General features: G+C 45.0%; 1 protein-coding gene across 1 annotated transcript in view; it reads right to left on the bottom strand.

The window, feature by feature from the left end:
• LATS2 (large tumor suppressor kinase 2) overlaps positions 1–14,334 on the bottom strand; it is a 52,635-nt gene that overhangs the window by 12,896 nt on the left and 25,405 nt on the right. The window contains exon 3 of the mRNA XM_072326555.1: positions 90–222. Within this exon, the coding sequence (XP_072182656.1) occupies positions 90–222 (133 nt within the window). The remainder of the gene's footprint in view (positions 1–89; positions 223–14,334) is intronic.

Raw genomic sequence — 14,334 nt, 5'->3', positions numbered from 1 at the left:
ACACTGCCAATCCCCTCCTAACAGCAACAAGTTTACTCAAAGCTAGCTTATTGCAAGAAAGAACCAGTGAAAGAAAACTTTGTGCTTACCTGGTGAGGTCTGCTTAATTACGCGTACGATCTGCTCGTTTCTAGGATCCAAGTAGCCCATCTTACTGATATACTCCAGAGCTGCTTCAATACTTCTGCTGCCTGTCTGCTTCAGTGCCCGCACAGCCATCTCCTGTGTAAAGCAAACACAAACCGAATCACGTTGAGACAAAGCCAAAGCACTTTACTGCGAGCTAGAAAGCAGTAAGCTGTGTTAAATTTACAGAAACTTTTAGTAATCTATACCTGGTAACAGCTGTCTGGAGCCAAATGGACTCACATTTTGAAAACACTTGCTTACCCTATACAACTTTAGAATTAAAAGAACCCACCAACTTCAACCTACCCAAATTCTAGATCTGTAAAAATCAGCATAGTTTGACTTAGTGTGAAACAGGAGGAAATCCTTGGCTTTTGGTATTTGAAGGCACGTCTGTCAGTCATGCCAGCATCTCTCCATACAGCGCTTACAACTCTGAACTTCCCCAGACACCACAGGAGCTAAGTAGGCAGGGACTGATTTATCCTGGGCAAATCCTGGCCCCGCCAGAAGCAATGGGGAAGGCGGGTCTTTGCAGTACTGCTCACTATCTACTCCGTAAACAATTAGCACATTAAGCTGCATTTCACATTATTGGTCTTTCTAACTGCATCTTATTGGGCACAAAGTGATTACCGAAAAAATAGTACGGGTGCCAGGCATAAAAATAAAACTGGGCAAAAAATAAATACTCCAGTTGAACTACTCCATCGTAATCACTGTTAGTGTCCTCTGCTCTCCAGCCAGGAAACCACTCTCTTGGAGTTTGTTTATACACTTATTTATGGCTCAGGTATAAACAAAAGATTTCAACAGTGACGACTTCTCTGACTGTAATGCAAAATTTGCAAATCCTCACAGGGCTGCAAGGCCTTTTCTGAAATGATGGAGAAACTGAAATCCAGCTTGAATTCATAGCATTGAACTTCAGCCATCAAAAAGTCAGATTAACTTGCCTAAAGTAGTTTCTGAGAACTTCCAGGTACTTCCATAATTACTTCCAGAAGGCAATTTATAAGACAGAAATAGCAGGAAATAAACTCATCTTTGGTGACAGATGATTAGAAGACTAATTTGAACTGGACTGTTAGCTCTTAGATAGCAAAACTTGCATGAAATAAATGCTATAATCAAGAAATTGCCTGCAAAGCTCACTATCTTGCCACCTTACTGCTATTTTAGGGGGGCTGTTTTGTTTAGCACCTTTATTGATTACTGAGTGCAGTCTCCATATGTTTGCAGATGACACCAAGTTGGGAGGAATTTTCGATTTGGAGGTAGGAAGGCCCTACAGAGGGATCTGGACAGCCTGGATTGCTGGTCTGAGGCCAACAGGATGACGTTCAACAAGATCAAATGCTGGGTCCTACACTGTGGCTTAACAACTGCAGGCAATGCTAGAGGTGTGGTGTAGAGTAGCTGGAAGACTGTGTTGAGAAAAAGGACCCAAGGGGTGTTGGTCGACACTTGGCTGAACACCAGCCAGCAGTGTGCCCAGGTGGCCAAGAAGGCCAACAGCATCCTGGTTTGTATCAGCAATAGCGCAGCCAGCAGAAGCAGGGAGGTGATCATGCCCCTGTACTTAGCTCTGGCGAGGCTGCACCTTGAGTACTGTGTTCAGTTTTGGACCTTGGCTATGAGACAGATATTGAGGCTATGAAGCGTGTTCAGAGAAGGGCAACAGAGCTGTGAGGAGACTGAAGCACAAGTCTCGTGGGGAGCGGATGAGGAACATGGTTTAGTGGGGAAATACTGGTGGTAGGTAGATGGCTGGACTAGATGATCTTGAAGGTCGTTTCTAACCTTGGTGTTTCTACGGTTCTATGATTCTGCCATTGAGACCTGCCCACAGGCACTGAATTGGATGGAGTTTGTGCCTGCTTGGCTTGGCTTGCTGGCTGCAGATGTGCTGGCTGTGTTGGTAAAGCACTGCAAACACCCAGCTCTCCCACAGGGCAGGGCTGTGCACAGGATTGCATGCAGGAAGCCTCAGCATATGTGCCCCTTTCCACATCATCTGGAGCAAAGAGCTTTGCTTGGCTCAACAGCAAGTGCATGTTACATTCTCACTCACTGTTTACCTAGCAATGGAGAATGGTCTCAGATGACACTAATTCACACTTAGTACAAAGCCACATGCTGGCACTTGGCATTTAGTTTCGCTTAGCTCAGTCCCCTGTTACTCCCCCCCAGAATGGAAGTATTTTCTCCATTACTCAGAGGTTCTGCTTGGGGAATAGCTATAGCAAGTTTGAATATTTTTCATACAATTTATGACTCATAATTCATAGAAAGGCAGTAGTTGGTTTCACATCTCCTATAGCCGAAATATTTCACTGGCATCGACACATTACTAAGTGCAATTTCAAAACAACAAAAACTATTATGCATGAAGGAAAGAATTTCCCACAATGTTTTTTTCCTCTTTCTTTCTTTTTCCTTCTTCTGGATACATTTCTCAAGCATTATCAAATCCGTATCTTAGTGCTCAGCACTCTCACACCATCAAGGGGCTGCTAACACACCGCCCACTGACATCAGTTGGATCTGACCTTAGATCACAAGTCTTTGATTTCTCCAAAATCAAATGCTCTCAATACACAACAAGGTCTCCAAGCTGGATCTTGAGCTGTTTTGGTTTTGTCTGCTATGGGGTACCAAGAGAATAAATATCTGGTAAACAATCACCTTAACCATTAAGAAAAGTCTACATAGTGCACTCCTCATCTTAAATATGATAGCTCTACAGAATTTAGAGAGGCTAAAGAAGGTCTGCCTTTTATCACCACCATGATAATATCTCTGAAAACAAACCTTCCCTCCTATTCTTGCACTATAGTTTCCATCTTTTGCCACTGCCCCTGTAAGAAGAATAGCAGCATTAAAATGACAACGGTCTGCTCGCAGCGGTGTGTTCTACAATTAGCAGGCATAACGGGGGATTAATATTTAAATTTCAGTGGGAATAATGGGAAGGAAAAGCCCAGAACATTTCAGGACTGACCGTATGTTAACCTGAGAGAGCCAGCAAGAGCTTATGACCTGTGACCAGTGGATGTGTCAGTGTCAGTCTCACCCTTGCAGCCCAATGTGTGGACAGCAGTGCAGTATGCCAGCTCTCTGCCTCTCATCTTCATGAGTCAGCCCCTGCTCTCATAAGGGTTTCCTCATCACTGACCTTGTCTGCTCTGCTTTTACATCACTGCTGGAAAAATGTAAGGTTTCTTGTGGTTCAAAAAAACACCTGTATTCCCCAAATCCCATAGCTTCGGCCTTTTCCCCTCACAGATATCATGAGACACACGCAACCTCTATTCATGAGGTCAGTTCCCAGAAGGCTTGCATCATCTCTAAGCACATGGGGGTCGACCAACAAAAAATAAAGATTTCATATAGAACAGAAGGGGAAGAAGTGCAGAAAATGAATTAAATAGCATCGATGACTACATTTATGGGAGAGCTGGACGTTGGGCGTAGAGGATTAAGCAAGATGGAAAGCGTTTGCAAGAAGGATCAGAATGGGCTCTGGAAGGAGAGAAATCAGTGCCACAAGTTTGCAGACTGATACTGGAAACAATGTGACAGACGCTGGGCAGGGAGAAAGGGGCACAGCTACACTGACACAGCCAGAGCTGTCTCAATGTTATCACTGCAAGGTAAGTACATTTTAGAAACAGTAGGAAGAAAAGACCAGAAATGAAACATGAAAAAAAAAAAAAAAAAAAGCATTTGGAACAGTATCCAATGCCAAAACACTCAAGTGGGCACAGGACCAAATCCAGCTCCCACTGAGGTCAACAAAGGTTTCCATTAACTGCAAGGTACGCTGCTCCAGGCCCTCTGTTTCTGTTCTTTTCCCTTTCAGCAGGCCAAGAGCTGTCAGTTGCAGCACTGCTGAGAAACCAAGGCGCTGGCTTCATTCTGCACACCCCACAGCCAGCTGTCAGGCTCCAAGCACAAACATGAGCCCTGGCAGCGTGCGCCCAAACCACCAGGGAACAGAGCAGTCCTGGCCCCAGCTCATTCTTTGCATTCTGTGTATTCCCATTGCAGGATTCAAACACATCTCTGTGCAAGCCTTCTACTCACCTTTTTGCCTCTAGACACTGCTGTTGGTGAGAAGAAGGAGGAAAAATAGCTACAAAAGGGCTGTTACAAACAACTAATAACTTTATAATTAATGTTACAACTGAAATACTAAAATGAGGTTTCAGTGGTCAGTTGTGGTTCAGGACAGACCTAATGGAAAACCAACATCAGGCCAAGAACCACAAAGTTACTGATGTAGTCTTTGCAGACTGACACAGCTCTGCAAAATTCCAGATTTGTGGATTCACAGAGAAAAATGGGAGAGGGGCTGCTTCTCTGCTAGAGCCTCCAGCAGCCACCCAAACCAGAGAGCTGCTCAGCAGTTTCCCCATTCCTGTGTCCACAGAAGGCAGCTTGCCAAGCCATTTCAGGATGTTGTTAGAAGGAAAGGCACCTTTCAGCTCAGATGCTCAACGGGGAAAATCCTTGTTTAATGGTAAACAGATATTTGGACACACGCACAAAGAGGCTGCACCTCGCTCAGTGCTCCACAGACAATGTGAAAGGCTTCCCCTGCTTTACCCTCCTGCCTGGCCGTGCTCCACCAGCACTGGCAGCGACGAGCGTTCTTGCTCTACTACAGGGTTGTCCAGCAACATTTTTCATTCAGAAGGCTCCCAGTTGCCAAGACGTATTTATCATCCAAGTGAAGATTGCACAAGAGGTCTTACAATAAGTAAGACCTTTTCCCAAGAACATTGTGTCTGAAGGAGACAATAAGTCCTCCAAAATTTGGCAAGGGCAACTAATTGCTAACAACAACTAAAAATTAATTACTCACTTTCCATTCACAATGAAGGATGGGTAACAGATGCAGGAAACAGATACAGGTTCCCTCCGGAAGGGAGAAAAATCAGGCTCATGCCAAATGCATGCTCCAGAATTGATAGGAACCTTTCAGAGACAGTCCACCACTGTAAGAAATTTCATTCATGATTTTAAACGTGCAAAAACTAAGGAATTCAGGAAATAATGTGTACAATACACTCCGTTGGAACTACTGCTGCTCTACAGAATAGAGAACTGTATTTTTTTTATCTGCAAATGCTCACCACTTGGATGTTTCAACAACTTTGTGCTTTACCTGATTTTAGGTTGCTGGCAGCAGGGGCTCCATCTTCCCCACAAATTCCCACACTTGACTAAAACCCTAATTGAAACATTCTAGACACGTAACTAAATTTCAATCCTGAGAATCACTAGAGATCTTCAGTTTTAGGGTATCAACATGGTAGGAAAACAACAGCAAAGGCAAAAAAGACCTATTGAGTGCCTACTTGTCTGACATGGAATCACTTAGCACCTTCATAATTCATGCAATCCATTCAGAAAGTTAAGGGAAATCTACCTCAATGCCAGCCAAGATTTTTCTGCCTCCATCACTCCATGAGGAAGCTCTTCACAGTTACACTGCTTTGCTGGCAGTACACCTTCCTCTTATTTTCAGCCTCAGTTTCACATGGTCAGTTAATCCCCCCTACCTTTAGTGTTCATTACCTTTTAACTTCAACAGCTCTGCTGTTATCTATTGGGAATGAACCCTCTCTCATGCCAGTGTTGCAGGTTAGCCTCCTGGGTTAAACAAACCCATTCCTTTGGCTTTCTTTTGTACAACAGGCCTTCTGCTCTCTTTATCACTGCAGTAGCTTTTCTCTGTATCGAGGAAGATCAGAGTGAAACATGGATTTTGATAAGAGCTGCACACACCACTCTGAGTAAGATGCATGCTGTGGTGATGTTGCTTTAGAGGCAAAGTCATTCATTTTCCTTGTCGACTTCAGCAGAGGAAGTTTGAGTTTGGGCCTTGCTTCTAGTCCTTGCTTGGAGACTCTGCCCTTTGTGTTCCCCAGTTTATGCCCCGTTCAAACAGTACTTCAGTCCTTCGGATCATCCATTATTTTGGTAGGCCATTCCATCCCTGCTCTGCACCTACTGTACCTTCTCAGTTTGTACTGTCAGAATGTTTTTGTTGTTGTTGTTTGTTGTTTTTCTTTTTAATTTTATTTTCTATTTTTAATCAGATTTATTAACAGAAAAAGTATAACGAACAGACAACCTAGGGTACATAAAGTACCAAGGGCTAGACAAAAATATGGGCAGGTGATGAACTACAAGACTCACTAAATTAAACCAAATCAACACATGAAAAAAATCCCGAGCAGTAAGTTAAGAATGGGATTTTTTATAGGTAAGGAACAACTTTAACAAGAAAGTTTTAAAACACTATTTCTATATATTTGAAGAAATAACAAAGGGAACATGCTTAAAAAACAGAGAGAACTTAGGAAATGATACAAGATTCTGATAAACATCCTATCAGAAGAAAAAAATAGAAATCAAACTACTATGACATTCATCACCACCTCACTGCTCACGCTTTTCTAACTCTTCTAGTCTTGATTCAGTCACCTGCAGGCTCCTTAACTAACCTGTGTTTGCACAGCCATCATAGAACAGGGTCCTGTTCTCATTTCTCTTGCAGCACTGTGATAATTTAAGATTAAACAGAAGTAAGGAAACAAGCCCAAAAGGTTCAACTTGCAGTAGCAGATACAAAAGCTGTAGGAGTGCTCATGTGTCAGTGCTCCTGGGTCCCAGGACAGAAATCTTCATGTTGCTACCATACAAACCAACCCTGTGAGAGTGCCTCCATCCTTTAAGCCATGGGACATTAACATATTTACTTTAGCTAATGGACAGAATGTGTGGCAGCACTTCAAGCACTCTGAAAAGAATGTGGTAACAGGAAGGCCTGCAAGAAACAGAGAGGTGCTGTCCTGAGAAACAAACCTGCAAGTCACATGAGCTGCCCAGAAAAAATAGCTAAAAGCAGGCAAGGAAAGAGTGATCACGGCACTAACAGTAATGAAAAGGGAGTGAGAATATTCAAAAACTATGATGCGTGCCACTTGTTTTTGGATCTTTACGGTGAGCAGGCTGAAAAGCATGAACAGAGCTGAGCTGCTGTGACCCAAGCAGCAGGCAGGGGAGAACAGAGGGCAGCAGGGAGCAGCTGGCCCCATGGCACATGCAGCTTGGGTTGGGACCTGGAGGGCATGGCAGTGCCTAGCCTCCCTCCTGCTCCAGCCAAAAACACACCTGTGCTAGAAAAAATCTCATTTCACTTAGGCATCCAGTAGAACAAGAGACACTGGCAGCACCCACAGACAGCTGGTACGCTCATATATTCACCAATAGCCTTTCCTGGAGGCTTCTGTCCTATACCAGCTGAGGGAGGAGCACAGGTTCAAGCTCTGACAGCGACAGGCAACAGGAATGTCTCCACAAGTGCAGAAAGGCCAAGTCCTAGAAAACATGCCTTGCTGCAGGTCACACAGAGAACTGAGGGGTGCACATGCAGAGTGCTCAGTTTGAACACACGCAGTAGGACAGGATCGTCTCCATGCTAAATTCACAATCCAGAATTGCATTACTGGCAGTGAAGAAGCATGTATTTGTATGTTTTCACTGTGCCATGGATCTCAAGTTCTATCTGCACAAAGTCGTTTCTATAATGACACCCACAGCCTTCCACACAGTTCTGAGCCCTACACAGACACAAGGAGAAAATCCGATTCTGGAAGAGATTTCTAATTTAAAGCAGAACAAACAATTGTATATGCAGCCATAGCTGTTCCTCATTACTCTGGGTCTGCTCACTGGAGAGCTATTCCAACTATTCAGAGCTCGGTCTAAGCAAATGACCCATGACCGATTCATCAACAGAAAGTTCTTTAAATCTCTCTTTACTCAGTGCTGGAGCAAAAGGAACTCAAATCAGAAGCATTATTACGTGCTAAATCAGAAATCCTGTACTCAGGACAAGATACATTATATGGATAGCACTTACAAATTATTGCATTGTCAGGTTTATATCATGGAGTGGGATGGGAGATCATACTTGCTGCACACACACACACCTGTAGGCTCACAGCACCTTCCCTAAGGTGTTATTTTACTTCTTCAAAATGACACCACTTTGGAGCAGGGAACTGGAAAGGCCTGCAGCAGGTTCCTAGCTCCAGATCCTTCCCATCCTCCCCGACTGCAGCCTCTGTGCTGACTGCTGCTCCATCCCACAGTTCTCAGCCATACACCAATGAGGCTTTCAGGTTCCTCTGGCTGCCAGGTGAAACTCAACCAACCCACTGTCCCTCAGGTTCAACGTTGCAGAAATAACACAACACTACAGAACAGATACAGAATTCTGAAGAAAAGGAAACAGAGAGCAACTGGAAAATAAATTTAAGTATAAACACACAAGTTGTCCCCAACCACAAAGCATCACCTATCCCAAACTATACCATGAAAACTCCATCCAGGTTCCTGTTCCCATTTCTGAACAGAAAGAGGCACCAGCAAATACGTCAGCCTTACAGCACCAAATCTAGAGCTGGGCCAGCTCTGAGGTTCCCAGCTGGCACTCAAAGAACAAGCAGCCCACTGACTCCTCACCATGAGACAACCACCGAACCTTTTGTGCAGGGCAGAGAAACAGACCGTTTGTTGTCAGCCTCATTTTGACTGAAGTTGGTAAAGCTTTTAACACAGCACTTCCTAGCTCCAACTTCCACTCCCTTTCTCCAAGTAGGAAAGCAGGGGAGTTGACACATGAACAACCCCCAGAGTCCTTCAGCAGCAGCACTGCGGGGACTGCCAGGCTGTATTGAAAGTCATTAGCAGACAAAACCAGGCTTTAAAGTCCTATAAAGAGGAGGAAAACAAACACAGTGCAAGAATCTCAAGTGTTCTTTTGCCATTTGAACCCTGCCTTTGGATTCATCTGTTTTATAACACGAATCAGCAGTGTGCCCTGGTGCCATTAGCCATCTTGGCCTGTGTAAGAAGTAGTGCAGCCAGCAGGAGCAGGAAGGGGATCGATGCTCTGTACTCAGCCCTGGTGAGACCACACCTCAAGTGCTGTGTTCAGTTTTGGGCCCCTACAAGAAAGACACTGAGGCCCTGGAACGTGGGGAGCAGCTGAGGGAACTGGGATTGTTTAGTCCAGAGAATAGGAGGCTCAGGGGAGACCTTACTGCTCTCTACAACTGTCTGAAAGGAGGCTGTGGCAAGGTGGATGTCAGCCTCTTCTCCCAGGTAACAGTGATAGGAAGAGAGGTAAATGGCTTTAAGTTGCAACAGGGGAGGCCCATGTTTGATAGAAGAAATAATTTCTTCTCTGATAGAGCAGTGAGGCACTGGCACAGGCTGCCCGGGATGGTGGTAGAGTCACCATTCCTTGATATGTTTGAGCAGCATGTGGATGTGGTACTGAGGAACGTGGTTAGTGGGCATGGTGGGGATGGGCAAACAGTTGGACTTGATAATTATTTAGGTTGAAAAAGTCCACTAAGATTATTTTGTTCTATGCATTACAATGGTAGTTCCAGCAAAAGCAGCATCTTGCTGCACCAGGACCAGATGCTATCTAAAAAAGGCTGTATAAACCCTTGTCAGTTAACATCAACCTCTTGGAAAGATCTTTGCTTAGGTTCTCCCTCCCAGGCAGGCTGCCTGACAAGCAGGTCCTCTTGCTGCAGGAAGGGCAGGCTGTCCCTGCTCCCCCCAGAGCTGCCCATCATGTTCTGAGCATTCAGAACACCACCACGACTTCTTCCCAGCAGCTCCCACATCCTTCTGAGACAGCAGGTTTTTTTTTACCCTATCAGGGCAAGTAAATCAAGCTGGATAGAATAGCAGTTCAGTGAAGGTTTCATGATGAGCTTATTCCCCTTCATTAGCAGCAAGTGATGTGTTCGCTAATTTTATTGCTCGTGTTAGCCCAAAATGCATTTGGCTGGCATTCCATTTACGGTCATGCTATTTGTATATGAAAGCATTTCTTTTCAGTGGCCACAGACACTAAAATGAGTGGTTCTCATGGCTCTTCCTTCTACGACGGATAAATCATGAGTTATGTGTTAAAGGATTTTTACAAATATTCACAGAGCTTGCAGATGATTCCTTAGCCAAACACGATACAAGGGACTTGTCAGCTGGGTATTCAGCTCCAGCAAAATGAGTTATGAGCTTTGTTGTTAAGGAATAAAGCCCCAGAGCACTGAAGGGAATTGTGTCAAAGACTGGAAGAGCTTTTAGCACTGCCAAACTCAGCTGCTCCCCAGAATGTCATTCGGCGCTGCACATTTGAAATGCATTAGTACTGATTACAGCATTTCTCCATATCCAGCTCTACAGACTGAGTTTTGCACCCATTTTCATTAATGGGGCCTGTGTCAGATTTACTGAGTGCTCCCTACTTAAGGCGTTACAAATTTTCTTGTATATCTGAAGATTTTAACACTCCTCTCCTCCTCCTGCAACTTTGCACAGTTTTATTCAGTTTAAAAACACCAGAACTCTCAAGTGTTGTCTCATAAACTCTCAGATCCCCTTTCATTTTTCTTCTAGGAATACTCTAACAGAACTATAAAACCCCCAGGTTACCAGGCATTGCCACTGAATTGGTCTCTCCTTTGAGGATTTGTACCACTACAGGACTCCTAAAGGACTCCAACAGGACCCCAACTGATATCCTGCAGTAACGCACATGCAGAGAGAAAAAAACAAACCAAGGAGCATTGTGAGAAGTGGCCTTCCTTCCTCTCTCAGCCTCCCAGTGAAAGGCAGCAGCCCCACAGAACTGACAAAACATCTGGCTTTTATCTCAAGATTCCTCATACTTTTCAGTACAGACACATATACACACACTAGCACTGAATTTAAGCACGTTAGGCAAGACTGCTTGGCATTTTTATTGTCCAAAGAGCAAGAAGATGCATGCTGGATACACGCAATACGGCTTTAAAATTTGCTGGTATTTTGAATTTTTATTTATCAACTGGAATTTTCTCTTTTTAAAATCTCATTCAAAAATACAAAAAAGGCAGTCAAATTTTAAGACTTGGAAATTGATACACTCAACTTTGTACTGCAATATGCTCCAAGTGCACAGCATTAGGGAACTCACGAGACACTCACAGAGGCCACTTAGTTTCACTCACTCTATCAAATCACAGAATCATGGAATCACAACATTGGAAAGGACCTACAAGACCATCCAGCCCAGCCATCCTCCCATCACCGTTGCCACCACAAGCCACTAAACCATATCTCATAGCTCCTCATCCAGATACCTCTTGAATGTTGCCAAGGATGGCAACTGCACCACCTCCCTGGGATGCACATGTACAACTATGGGCCTGAAAGCAAAAGCTACTTACCACTGACTACTGCTTAAAGATATCCCTAAATTGTCTAAAGGCTCTGTGTGACTACTAGTCACTGCAGCTTCCTGCAGCTGCAAGATAAAACTCAACCATTAACAGTGCTGGAGGCAGAAAAAAGAAAAAAGATCTGACTGGATAAAATAACTGAAGGTCAGGCTTTTTACATGTAAAGCAGCCGCAGCAAAATTATTCACATTCTTAGCACATAACTGCCCAGGATGAGATTCCATGGAGAGACAAAACAATTCGCCCAAGAGAGCAGCTGCACCTCCCTCAGCCCAGGGCTGTGGGGGGAATGCCCACCAGGGTCCCCAAAGCTGACCAAGACTGGGAAGAAAATGAAAGGCTGTGCCTGCTCTGCTCCAGCGCAATGGCTTTGTGCCACTGGTCCTGTTCTATGCTCACTTAGAACAGGGAAGAGTAATAAACAAACAGAGTTGGTAACAAACAATGTCACTGACGTCCTAGAGGAACCATCTAAGCAAACACCCAGGTCTGGTTAAACATAGAGTAATAGGAGAGGAAACATCAGATAATGAATAAAATAACCAAAAGTAATACAGTCATCTGGTTTCACTTCTACTGCGTTGTTCTTTTCAGAGATATGTTTAGTAACAATAAATCCATTTCTTTGAAGGTTTTCACAACTGCCCTTGTAAATTCTCTTTCTAGCTCTATTCTCCACTCAGCTCACCTTGACATTGTTTCCATTGGCTATAGGTAGAGAAGCACACTTCAAATAAGCAAGACACCCACAGTGCTGAAGAATCACCCTTCTTTTCCACTCCACCCACATGTAAAGGCTGTCACACGTATTTGAGCTGTTGTAAGAATTCCTCTTCTGAGATCTTCCTCAAAGCCATCCCATGACCATCAGCATCTTCTCACAAATCTACCATTAGCTACCCATGAGATCAGCCACAGAACATGAAACATGACCACACCATTATAGCCAGTGTACTCAGCATTGCTAAGTCAACACACACACACGTTATCTTGCAGCTGCAGCTGTGTCAGAAACAACTGCCCCTTGTCTGACCACTCAGCTGGGTTTGCAGAGACTTCCAAGTGAGCTGCAGAAGGTAACTCAGCTCATTTTGAGCCAAGTGAGCAAGGGTTAACCTGAGCAGCAGCTCAGCTAGGACAGCCAAACCTGGCTGAGAGGAGGAGAGGCAGAAGAAAGCTGGTGACCACCTCTGGAGCACAGCTGGAAGAAGAAGCATGGTGAGCACAGGCTGAGCTTTCTCTCTCTGGTGGTGGTTGACAGCAAGGGCAGCTGCCACTGCTCTCAACTTCTCTGCTCATTCCTACGCCCTGTGCTGTACCCCAGTTGTGTTCATGTCTCTCCCACTGAACCCAAAAGTTATTTTTAACCTGGACTGGATCCCTGAGCAGTCACCACTCAGCTCAGCACCGTGCCAGAGCCTCTTGCAGGAACAAGCAGGGAGGGACGAGCGGGAAGGCAGCAGCTCTGCAGGAGCTCCTTCCTGCACACCAACCTGCAAACTTCTCAGCTGAACAGATACGTTTCCAACAACAGCACACACTGTAAGATGGGGTGTCTGTGTTTTGTTGGTGGTGGTTTGTTTGTTTGTTTTACCCCCTTCTATGCTGCCTGAAGAAGGTTTCCAGATGCAGCACTTTGCGTGTTGGTTTATCAAGGTAATCCCTCTTAACTTGAGCAGTTATCACCTGTATTGGTTTTAAATGTACAGATGGAAACAAAATGTACAGAAGGTATATAAGTGAATGAGTAAAGGGAAAACTCACCAACGGTGGTGCCTTGACTGAAGCAGCTGAGGCAGTCCTCCCTGGTGAGCGATCTCCAAGAGATACTGCTCCAGTGGGAGTCAGCCCTTAAATGAGGTCTCAGAGGGGATGGAGTCAAGCTCCACCCCTTCCGGGAGCACAGCTACATCACTCTCACCTGTGCTCCCACAGCTGACCCCATACTTGCCTCAGCTGATTAATCAGAGGTTCAGGCTGTGATTACCAATCTCCCATACACTCCACCCCTTCACAGCGTGAACCAATGATTAGGTGAGTTTTCCCTTATCACAGAGACCCAACGCGACGCTGATACAATTTCCCGTCGCACCGAATGCTGATGTTATTCAAATGATGATTGGATGGGTATTCACGATCTTCCGTGGGCCAGTGCTTGATAGATGTTACTGGAGACAAGCCATCTCGAGGTGCAGGTCCATTTGCGTTTCATCAGTCCACACAAATTGTTCTCTGATGGTCCTAGAGGCTTAGAATCTTAGGGAGAGTAATACAGATGTTTCAAGGGTACCAGGAGAGGAAGGTCTGCCCTCCAGGGCAAGATACAGGCCGTATTCTTGTCTTGGGTCAATACTTCTGCTCGCACCGGATTATGTCCCGGCCTCCGATACCATACCCTCTGGCCAGATATCTGTGGCTGTATAACTATATCTGGCACCAGAGGAGGAGTCCTGATCTGCCATAGGGACATGATGGGTGTCCCTTTAGCAATAAAGACCGGAGTATTGACCACGATGTCAGTAGGCCATGTACCTATCACCGAGGGGGTAACTGAACCTCCCACCTCCAATAGTCTCCCCCAAGGTGCAAGTAGGCCACACCACTTGGGTCCTACTTGCACCTTCCAGGGCCAATTTATCTTATGGATTCCTGGTTTTAGATTCTCAGGGGCAGGGAGCAGAAGATTATTGTCATTACCAACCTGCGGTTTTACCTCATTATCAGCACCTGTAATTTGAATCCTAAGAGGGGAGGCCCATATAGTGTGTAACATTTTCAGAGCACTGGGTCTGCCATCCCGAGGTCTTTCGTTCAAGTCCCGCAGGGTTTCGTATAATCTTTTTGTCCACCCCTGCAGGGACTGGGAGTCTGTCTTCAGGGC

The sequence above is a fragment of the Excalfactoria chinensis genome, chromosome 1 (genome assembly GCF_039878825.1).
Source record: "Excalfactoria chinensis isolate bCotChi1 chromosome 1, bCotChi1.hap2, whole genome shotgun sequence".
Classification (NCBI taxonomy): domain Eukaryota; kingdom Metazoa; phylum Chordata; class Aves; order Galliformes; family Phasianidae; genus Excalfactoria; species Excalfactoria chinensis.
The sequence above is the reverse complement of the archived record's forward strand: the minus strand, read 5'-3'. Positions and strand labels throughout refer to the sequence as shown.